At 41.7% G+C, this 11680-nt stretch overlaps 1 protein-coding gene across 2 annotated transcripts; it reads right to left on the minus strand.

Moving 5' to 3' along the window:
- Window positions 1–4844: 4844 nt before the first annotated feature.
- On the minus strand, window positions 4845–9792 carry rgcc (regulator of cell cycle). 2 transcript variants are annotated; one of them, XM_044366772.1, is made up of 5 exons: window positions 9614–9791; window positions 9234–9407; window positions 6692–6784; window positions 6440–6502; window positions 4845–5532 (listed from the first exon to the last, which is right to left on the minus strand). In XM_044366772.1, exons 1-5 carry the CDS (start codon window positions 9639–9641, stop codon window positions 5525–5527), a joined length of 366 nt encoding a protein of 121 aa, XP_044222707.1. In that variant the 5' UTR covers window positions 9642–9791; the 3' UTR covers window positions 4845–5524. The 2 variants fall into 2 exon arrangements, with proteins under 2 accessions (XP_044222707.1, XP_044222706.1); XM_044366771.1 differs by lacking the exon at window positions 4845–5532 and having other exon boundaries at window positions 6429–6502; window positions 9614–9792.
- Window positions 9793–11680: the final 1888 nt, after the last annotated feature.

The raw sequence follows: 11680 nt of genomic DNA on the forward strand, positions 1-11680 counted from the left end.
TGTAAAGAGCTGAGGTCACTCTTCTGGCACTGAAATGTGTCTTCTCATGGAGGGGTTTGCTCCTCAGTCTTTCTGAAAAGTTGAAATATGACACTGAGTTGTTTGACTGTATTTTAAGCTAAACAGGTATCAACCACTGCACAGGATAGTAGCATTTGAGTGTCCTATTGTTTTGTCAATGACAAAAAAGTTATCATTTGTTAGCATTTAAAAACTACAGATCGGTTCTGAAAATAATGGTGGTTACTTTTTGGGGGGGGGTTAAAATTATGAAGTTACATTAATTTGAGAGATTTCTATCCAAAGATTGTGTACACCTTGATTTTCCACTATGTATATGAAAAAGAGTGTGTAGCCTCATGTGAAGCAGAATCCTCAACAAGTCAAATATCTCTGTGTGCACAGTTACAGTATGTTCAGGTGCATTACCATCATCTACAGAAACAGGCAGGTTTACTGTTCTCCCTGAAGAGAAAATGCTCTGTTTGCTGTGTGATTTAGGTGAGACTGAAGACGAAGTCCATTATATGTTTTATTGGTCATTATATGAGGATTTAAGGGCTACGCTATTTAGTAAAATGTTTGTGGCTGATTTCATTTGTAGACATTGGTACAGAAAACAAAGTTCTTTGTTTGCAATGTAATGTAAGAAGTTTCTTTCTTGTCTGTTTGACAAATGTTTCACTACTGCAACTGTGGTGTCTTGTCTTTGGTGTCTTGTAAGTCCATGTAGGCTGGCCACTTGTATGTGCATGACACAATAACTTACTATACTATATAACTATACACATCAGCAGCAATTTGGGTGTCAATTTGGTGTCTTGTTTAAGCACATTTCAACAAGTGGAGCTAGGGATCAAGCCAACAACCCTACAATTTATGGCTGATCCACTCTACCACTTGGGTTACTGCCACCCAAATTTCTCTCCCCAGTATGAGATACTCATTTATCCTAGAATATGGACAAAGAACTCCAGGATTATATTTCAGTATTTCACAAAGATAGATGAAAAAATGTTAGAACCCACTGAGCTAAAAATGCTTGTGCAACAAAGGAACAGGGACAGGACTTCAAATTACCCAATGATTAAATCTATTACATAACTGTCAGACTTACTTCTGTTGTCATAACACTTTGTGTTGTGTTTTGTCCAGTTTTGAAAAGTTAATCCTTTTTTTCAGGATACACACACTGTGACATTGTTTCTTGGTGACCAAACAAGCCCAGAAGTCACTTCACAGTTTCTTGTTCCATGAAGGAATGAGTCTTTAGAAAGCCATCTAGCACCTGCTACTGAGTTTGCTATTCAGCTGCATGAGGGTCCACAACAGTAAATTCACTGCTCTGTCAGCTCCAACACACCCACATATTGTTCAGACTTCCCAGTGGCCATAGTCACTGGACTGCATGTGTGTCTCAAACATCTGCCTGCTAAGAAGAGTGTGACCTAATTTCCAAGGTGGAGATGAGGCAAAATTTACCATTCAAATGAGCTGTGTCCTTATTACACAAGCGTTCATCGTCTAATGCTTTCAACATAGATCAAGACACTGCTGCTGCTTCAATACTGAATCACTTTGGAGAAGTCACAAATGCTGTCTGTCAGGTCATAGATAGGTCAGTGTGATAGTGATGACGGAGATCATAATGGATGTGCAATTAAAGGGAGTGCATGATGTCAGGGAGAGGCAGTATTATAATGACATCCATGACAGCCTGTCACTCCTGATGTCAGCGAGTCTGGATTCTCTCATAATGGTGAAAGCTTTTCATTGCCAGGGAAAGACTTCAGGGGTCCTCAGTGCAGTCTGCTGTTTGTGTGCATTTGTTTGTTATTAATAAGTTGCTTTACATTGTGGTCACTACTCAGAAATTAAACTTTATATAATGTTAGACCATCTCTCATCATCATTTAATATTTGTTAGTTGACAAATTGCCAGATTGTCATGCTTTGCTACTTCTACCACTTCACAGCAATGCTTCACATTTCTTGCATTAAAGGCACACGTGAGCAAATTAAAATCCCCACTTTACTTGACTTTCCTATCTTTGGACTATGGGAGGAAATCACAACACCTGAAGAAAAGCCTCATGAACATGTGAAGAACAAGCAAAGGCCACACAGACAGAGTTGCAACAAACTTCTGACCTTCCCTCTGTAAGGCAATAGTTCAAACAACAAGGTGAACAGAAAGGCAAGGACACAGATGCACACACACACACACATGAACCTGTCCATACTCACATTTAAACATGACAAACAGGCACAGACATGCTCACTTACAAATGCATCTACCCACGCACACACCACTCTATATGTCCCGGTACACGGTTACTGATAATGTGCAAACAAAATAGCATCAGAGAGATCAACATGAACACACACACGTTGAAGTTCCCCTCTCCTCACGCGGCGCCAGCAGGGACATCTGGACACCAGTGATGTGAAGACCCAGTGGAAAGCTGAACCTGATATTTGGCTCTGTGTATTTCTGTCTCTTTATGATGTGGACACACACATCTGTGTGTCTCTGCCCAGCCTATTCATAGCACGACCGCTTCGGCAGTCTTGAGGGGCCTCCCATAGGAATCCACTGTGATGTATAGATGGACACATGGTTGCAGGATTTAATGTGTTTGTCTTTCTCTGTCAGTTTCTCCACATGTCCACCCTTTTCTTCATTCACCTTTCTATCTTTAAATGCTTCCAGTCCCTTCTCCTTACTGTTTTCCTGCATCTCCATCCCTTCATTTCGTCCTGCTCTCCTTTCCTGAGTCTTCCTGACTTTCCCACACTTCCAGCCCTGCACATATACAGACTGTCTGCTGCCAAGGCCAACACTTCTACGGGACTGACCCATGCTGCCAAAAAGATGCCCACTGCTGCCAAGCGGGAAGGTTGTTTTAGAAAAAAAGAACAACTCCCACCGTGCCCTCAGAGGATCATGTATTGTGTCAACATGCTCTCTCAGATCAGTGCCAGCTGCCCGGCTTTGAGCAGGAACCCTCCAAACATTGCACCATCGTCCAGAACAGCGCAGATACGTGGACACGCTATGGCATAATGCCCACAGCTCCCCTCTGCCAACTGTGCTGAAGAAACAACGTGGAGACGGGTATATTCATGCCAACTTCCTGCCATCAGATTAACACAGACTGGTATGCACTGATAGTGGGCTGGCCACGTCCACAGACTGTGAGCAGCCGCCGTACACAGCTGTGAGGGATTCTCAGCTCGTGGGCTCATTTGAACACTTCAAAACATCAAGACTTGTGTGAAATGAAATCAAAGGCACAGATGCAGTAAGTGGCTGAAGGAAAGGAGGGGCATAATATCTTCCTTTACATAAGAGCGGACATAGAACCACATTAAAGAACAAATACTTGAACTGAACTAATTTAATTGTGGTCCCTGGTCTGTCTGCACCTGCTGCGCTGCCACTATGGAGCCAGTATAGAAGCGTAAATCTCCTCATACTTAGTGACCTTTGGCCCCTGGTGGTCAGCAGACGGAGGGGTGCCTCTGACATAAGATTACTTCAGCCACACCTGCTGCTGGGCCAGGGAGGGGTCAAACCCTCCTGTGTCCCTCCACCTCTGGAAATAGACCCTGTTGCTACAGAAGTTACATAAGTCCCTGCTTTGTTGACTGACTGATTAATGAGCACAGAGGGTAAGAGACTTGTAATATCTATTTCAGTGTGTGTGTGTGTGTGTGTGTGTCTGTTGTTGCATGTATGAGTTTACATTCTTGGGAGGAAGTTAACATCCCACTTCTTCTTATGATATTGCATACGGTCTGTTTTGGGAAGTCTTTCTGAGAAAAGGGACGGAGTGTGAGAGATCAGAAAGTCATTGAAATAGGGACTGACGGGGAAGCAGTGATGGTGGGCTAATAAAGTGCTGAGATGGTGAGGCGCCACAGTAGCTGTCAATCAAAGATTCCCGCTGTTACTGCTGCAATTCAGCCACTCAGCAGCTCTACACCTACTGTGCTCTGTGGCCTCTTAAAGAAACCAATACATACTTGTCTGATGTGATTTTAACCCCATTAAGAGATCCCTTCGAAATGGGTTTTCAATCTAACTGATGGGTACCAAAATCCACATGTATTTAAAAGTGTATTTGAAGTCGAATCAAATCAATATCTTTCAAGGTCACTGTGTAAATTGCCAAATTTCCTCTTTTTGTTGCAATCCTTTCACTGCAGCTGAACAGGAAAACACAATCTGTCAAGACACAAAGAGGGTTTGTTTTACTAAAAGACTGTAACTTTATGTGACTAACTCAGACAGCTGAGGTCTCAGATTATCTTCAGCTAAACTTTAAATATATTTTTTCCCAAACGAGGACTGTGGATTTTTTTTTTCATCACTTGCATTATAATTACATTTGGAGGGGATCTTCTAATGGTCAGTATGAACAGGAGGAATGATTACAGCAAGAAAAACCTGTTTCAATGTTCACTTGGGCATCTGATTTATGTTTTAACACAGACTTGAAAAGCTGTGAACCAATCCTTTAAGGACTGCATGACACACACTGAAAAAGGGCTAATGGATTAGTTTTAAATTATTCTGTAATGTAAAATAGCTGAATGTATAGTACAAAAGCACGCTGTGATGATTAGAGAGAGAGAGAAACACACATGCACATTAAATTCAGATCTGTTACATTACAGAAAAAACTTCACTGAAGCCAAGAGAAGCAGAAAATTCACATCAACAATAAAGAGAGGAGGCATGTGTTACTAAAAGAACAATATTTCACTTTAATATTACCTCTGGCAAGCATTAGCTGTATTAAATACATATATTGCTTTCCAGTTTTTTTCCCAGAGTGGATTAAGTTCACATTCGTATTAAGCACGTCACCAACTTTATTCCAGTCAACGAGTGTCAAACCTTAATCTGACTGTCCGTTTAATATCAAGGCAAATAAAATTTGAAACAATTATTATTTACATGAGATACAAAAATATATTTCACAAAAACGACTAATAAATTTACAATAAGAAGCTCTATAAAATTACAAATATATTTCTATTATAAAAAGCCATTTTAAATACTCTTTCAGCTCAGGTTTTTGGATGAGGGAGTGTGACCTGGTGTGTGTGGTGGGGGTGATTTGTGGCTCTGATGATAAATGTTCCAGTAACTCTGCATGGCATATGTTCAATGTTTTAGAGTCCAATGCCTCACGGCTGCTTAGTATTCATGTCCTTGTTTTCCCTACAATGCTAATTTTGATCCTTCTTGCACTCCTTACAGCCCAGTAGCCAAGTGGTCTGGAGTTAGTTGAGCACTGCTGGGTTAACTTTAGCAGAGCGCTGGCTAGACCTGTTGCCGAGGTGGAGCCACTTGGCAGTTGCTGGGCCATCCAGCTGTATCCTGTTGGGGGGGTGGGGGGGTGGAGAAGTTTCAGTGTGGGAGCAGGTGCGTGTTGGCTGCTCAAGGGGGGTCCAGGCATCCACTCCCTCCCTCTGTCATGGCTACACTCCAAGATGACTGTGATCCTCCGTGTCACATGCCTAAGAACAGACAGACAGACCTGATTAGAACAGGACTCCTTGGCTCCTTGGTCGCCCGCTCTATTCTCAGCGGACGTTCGGTTTTACGGGCTGGTCATCGTAAATACTGGTGGCCCTAATAAACACGCCATTCTCCAGGGCTAACAGGGGGGCTGGCTGACTGCCCGACTGACTGATTGAATGTTCCAGCTTTACAGAGCTACTGGACGCCGGCGAGCTATGAAAGACGGACATTCAGCGGCTGAGACACAGAACAGAGCAGGGAGGTGGAGGAAGAAAAAAAACACAAAAATACGGAGAGCATTTCAACTCCCACTTCTGTTTCATTCCACTCCTGACATTTACAGTTGGAATTCCAGCCCAGGTTTGCAGCAGCACACATTCCTAATACTCTGATGCAAGTTCAAACACTCACAAGCCCTGTAGTAACGAAGAGGTTAGCCATTTATACCAGTGACGTTCCATAAGAGACTACACTACACCTTCTTGCCTTCTCAGATTACAGCTTCATGCATGTACATACACACAGCTCTGTGTATGTGTTGTGCTATATTTACATGAAAAAGGGATAAGGGGAGAAAGGGATGAGATGAAATAGAAAACCTTGTGCACAGTGCTATGTGGCAGCACTTTTCTTCAAAACAGATGTAAATGGACACGATGCCTTTTTCTCCAGTGTAACACCAGAGGCCCTTATGGTCCATGCAACATGCCTCCTTCATAGTCCTGACACATCACTGTTTCTTAGAAACCTATAGGGGGAGTGACTCCTGTGTCATTTTAGGAGTGGTCATTAGCATTACTGACATAAGGAACAAATGCTCCTGTTAATCCAGAGTAGCAAGAGGCGCCAGTGCACAGGCTAATTCATCAGGGGTTCTGACAGCCAGGTTGCATTAGCACTTACTTTCTAATGTCCTGTCAAGGTCGGCGATGAAGTCCTCCAGTTCTTTAGTGTCGCCGAGTTTGGCTGCAAGGGAGACAGAGATATTTAATCACAGATTATAAAACAACAAATAGGAAGGTTGTTCTTTTTCTTTCACTATGTGATTTATACTTTATTAATCTGTCTGCAGCCTAGCCATGTGCCAAAGTAAGTCAAAGCTGGATTTTCTTTTTTTTTTTTTTTTCATTATGAAAAGTCACAATTTCAACTCACGTTTTGGTGACATAAGAGGAGGTGAGGTGGTGGTAGGGGAGTTCAGCCTCTCATCGCTGAAGCTGAAGCTGTTTCTATTGAGCGACTCTGCACCTGATGGAAAAAGAGAGACAGACAAATTAGATTAAATGAATGTTCGCTTTTCAGTGTACTCACACAAACACACAAAAAATGCCCATTTTTGATCTGTCAGTGGAACGACTTCAGCTTGTAATCACTGCATTCTCCTCTAATGATACCCTTCCACTATGGGCTGTCACACACATGCATGTGCTTGTATTTGCACAAACTGACATTTGTATACACACAAACACATGTCATGCTCACAGCATAAGTTTCTGGAGTTAAAAACTATACTCCAACTCCAACGCTGACACCTTGTCTGCATTTCCAGCAGCTTCTGCTTTGCTTCACCGGACGACTCAAGAGCAAAAAATACCACATGTAACCATAACTAAGCTGCTAAACCTCCATTGTGGCAGCTAGTGACAGCAGTATAACAGGTTGGCCTGGGCAGAGATGTCTCTGGAGTCAACTCTTAAACAAGATTTACCTCCAACGTGTTTAAAGCCTGATACAAGTGCAGGGGTAATGTTTCTGCCTCCCATGTGCCATTTGTTTGTCTGGTAAAGAAATGTAAAGAAGAAAGAGATTTCCAGTACTACAAGATAGTATTTGACTTGTCTGTCTGCCTTAATTTGTTAAAAGCAGCTTTTTTTGTCATTGACATACTTAACCAGCTTGGTGGAAATGTCAATCTTCCTGATAATGATATCTGAGTATGCAGTGAGTACGTGTGAGAAAAGGAATATTGTGCAGCACTTACATCTATTTCACTCCACTCTGTAGAGCTCCAGCGGCCCTTAACAGCGTCTCAGATGTCAACCACTTATTTACTCCCCCCTCTCTGACCCGTACAACTCCCACCACTCAGCACTGAACACACAGCGTGAGATAGGAGACGCCACACACAACGGGGAGCACCCAGGCACACATTTGCAGCATTTGATTTGGACATGAAACCTCCTCATTTCTCTCAGCTTTCTTTTTCTGCTCTCCAAAATGTAACTCTCCCTCACTCACACACGCACGCTCCGTAGGGTGCATCTCTCAGACTCTGCACAGTTTCCGTCATTTATCTGTGCCTTCAACAGTCCATCCATCCATCAGGCTGCAACACAATGGGTCGTCCCTGCGTGGGACAGGTCCCTCTTCATTAGACTGCCATGGAGAGGACAGAGCTCATGCAGGAATCTGATCCCGTCAGCAAATCAACAAGCTCAGTACCGCAGACACAGGTCAAACACCTTCCTGCTGTTTTCATCACTGGGGGTGCTTGCTGCAAGACCCTTAGCGGTGATGTGGTAATAATTACAAAAATTCCAGCTGAACTGGTCAAATTGAAGATATGCTGACAAAACAACTGGAGCCTCAGTTATTATGCAATTACCAAACTTTGATCACAAAGAAAAAAAACCCATGAAATTTTAGAAAGCACTAGCGCCTGATAATCTTTCTCTGGAATCTATCATGCATGCAGCAGGGAGGTCTTGTTAATTGGACATCCTCTTTCTGCTCTTAAATGGTTTCACAGACAGCCTTTCCAGAAAACCCAAGACTATAAAGACATTAGCACATCTTCCCATGGAAGTCCCAACCCACTGACATGTGTTTGGGAAACTATCTTAGCTCATGGGGACCTGAAGCATACTTTTCCCTAAATGTCAGCTATATGAGGCTATCCCATTTGGGTGAGAGCCAGCCTCAGGCCAGCTCCGCAGCTGGGGAAGCAGACCTCTATAGCACTGTATGGTAGAGTAATATAGTAATGAATGGCAGTAAAACTTGAGAGGAGAAGCCACAATATGGGGGCAGGTGTGCCAAAATATGCAGCAGTAGCTTAATCTAACCTCAGAGCCTCTGCACCATGATTAAAAATTTCTCTGTCTCTCTCTTTATCTCTCTCATCATGTGTAATTGTGCGTGTGAGCGTACAAGCATGTGTGCCAGTCACTCCAGCTGCCCTCTTGATTGCAGATGATAAGATACTAAACAAGAGGCAAGACTAATGTGGGAAACAGACTATCACAACTGAAGCAAAGTTAACAAGTTCCTGATAAAAAGGGCACTGATATGACTGACTACTTAGGACTTTTCCTTAAAGTAAAGTGGGCAGATCATCATCAGTTAGAGATGACTGAGAAGTATAGTTGCGGAGAAAAAAAATAACTACTGTATTTAATTACCATAGTGCCTGATCTCCATTCTGGAGTCTCAGGTGTCAGTTCAAGGTTTTCACAAATTGAGGACCTTTTATTGCGCTACTGTCTGATTTATATGATATAATTGTAGTGACTATGTGGTCCACATTATTTTATCAAGATATAGATTATAACAAGTTGTAAATAGTCCAAAGAGAAAAGTTGCCAATATTTTGGTTGTCACATTTGTAAATCATCCTATAGCAAACCTACAGGACAGAGCTCCCCAAAGCTGCTGAATATACAGTTAATAATTAATCTCCAACTAAGTCCTAACTTACTCTCTGAGTCGCTGATGCCGCTGTCGCTGACGCTGGCGCAGCTCCTCCTCTTCATGGTCTGCAGGTGCTCGTCGTACCTGAAGTGCCGCTTCTCTACCGGGGACGTGAAGTCTTCGATCACCGCGTCGAACTCGCACAGCACGTCGTTCAGGTCCTCCTCTTTGGTGAACTTCGCTGCAGGAAAAACAAACAAACAAACACATAAACATGAAATACAGGGTCATAATAAAGTCACTGTAATATTTCCTATTAGAATTTGAATATAATTTTATTGTAGTGTCCCTATCGAAATGTGATGGGAATATGAACCTATAGTGATGAACCATAAACAGCCTACAAACAAACAAATAAGATATGATGGAAAAACATCTCACATTTACCTTGAGGTGCGAGTTTTGGAGACTTCATGATTCCAGTAATCGGGTTAGAGATTATCCAGAAGCTACTGTCCTGAAAAGTCTGTTATATATAAATATGTCCCTCAGTGTAAAGTCCCACTCTGTCCTCCTGTGTACTGAACTGCTGCAGGTCTTGCACTCATCCCTCCAGCCCGAGGACTGCCGCCTTTTAACCAGCCCTGCTGTGGGGGCGGTGACGAGAGAGGCAAGGGAGGAGAGGGCAGGGTGTGTGTGTGTGTGTGTGTGTGTGTGTGTGTGTGCTGTCAGTGACCAATAAAGCTTTTCCCGGTTGAAGTTGCACACCCCTGACGTCTCCCTCATAAAAGTATGTTTGTAAACAACTTATGTGTCACTTGCCAGGCAGAGGGGTGTAATCCAGAGATATTTATAATCATGACCCAGTGCTTTTCATATTTTGTCACTGGGCAGATCATGACAGAACGAGGCCAAACTGTAATTAATATCAGGAAGAGCCTATCAGTTTCTTTATTTGATTGTCTCAATGATAGAAACCTTAACTGAAAGTCATTTATAGCTACAATATGTATGGAAAGTAACTAAGTTGCCAGCATCTACTCAAGTACTGTACTCAAGTACTTTTACTATTATATTTATGATATATCGGAGTAGTACTACAACCATTTTATGCTATACAATATACTTCACTACATTTCAGAGCTAAATATTGTACTTTTTACTCCACAGTATTTACTCAGCAGCCTGTAGTCCTATTAGTTACTTTACACATTAATATTCTTCACATGCAAAGTGGATGATCAGCCAATAAAATCCAAAACATTGTTGCAAATTTACCCAACAGTATGTTTAATAGAAATTAAGCTGCAGCTTGGGTATATACAACATCAACATGCTGCTAACATGTTGATAATAACATAATACACTAACAGAAGCCATTCTGCCTTTATAATGAGTGCTTTTACTTATGATACTTTAAGTATATTTTACTGGTAATACTTCTTTTCTTTTTCTGTACTTCTAATGGAGTATTTTTACATTGTTAAATTACTTAAGTAAACAGTTTGAAAATTTCATCCACCATGATATATAACATTTGTAGTATGTATAACATGGGCCAGCCTTAGTGAATGAGGGATACGTCTAGTGTACATACATCAGTTGTGTGTTTTTCAATGAGGGTTGCGCACAGAGGGCTCAGAGAACCACCACAGGGCTGTGAAACTGTCAGCAGAATGAGGAATAATTTAATATTATTTAATTTGAAGAGAGCTCACATACTGTATACTGTAAATAGGAAAGAGCACAGGAATGAGAATTCACTCTGATATTATTCACTAAGAGGCTTCTATCATCAAGTTGTGAACTTTTTGTCAAAAAATAGAGTTCTCTGAATATCCATGACTGTTTGAATGTGGGATTATGCTTGAAGTTTGTTTTAAAGATTTAAAAAGAATCTTTTTAGACTTATGTCACACTGGATGTCTTGATCACCTGGTTTTGTACCACATGATATCTAGTGATCTTATCAGGTGGAGGTCTATCAGACAAAATCTGGTATGAAAATATTTCGTCTAGGCCTGATCTTCAGCCAAAGTGAACATGGAGCGACACCTGGTGGTGCATCATGACAACTGCATCTGATTTTGAATCAGTCACACTATTGCTCTCTTTTAAAAAACCTTTCTGCATAACAAACAGCTAAGCTTTGCTATTCTTTTAACTCTTTTTAATTCTTGACCTTGGAAACAGAAGTTGACAAAACAGTCTCAACTCAAGTTACAGTCATTCACTTGTCTCAGAGCTTTCACTGTATCACACAGTCTTCATCAGCAGATGAAGTTAACTGAAAGTTTGAACCTCTACAGTTCCCCGACAACTGATAAAACTTCATCTGCTGATGAAGCCTGTGTGATACAATTGAAAGGTCTGGAACAGTAAGAGGACCTTGAGTTTGAGACTTTGTCTTTTGTCTTCATGTGCAAGTTTGGCAAAAAGATTTTTCAACTGTCAGGAATTCTTTGTAGCATATATTTTTAACCCCCCAATCAGGTACTTGTTGTACTCTCAGTG

The sequence above is a fragment of the Thunnus albacares genome, chromosome 11, assembly GCF_914725855.1.
Source record: "Thunnus albacares chromosome 11, fThuAlb1.1, whole genome shotgun sequence".
NCBI classification, from domain to species: Eukaryota; Metazoa; Chordata; class Actinopteri; order Scombriformes; family Scombridae; genus Thunnus; species Thunnus albacares.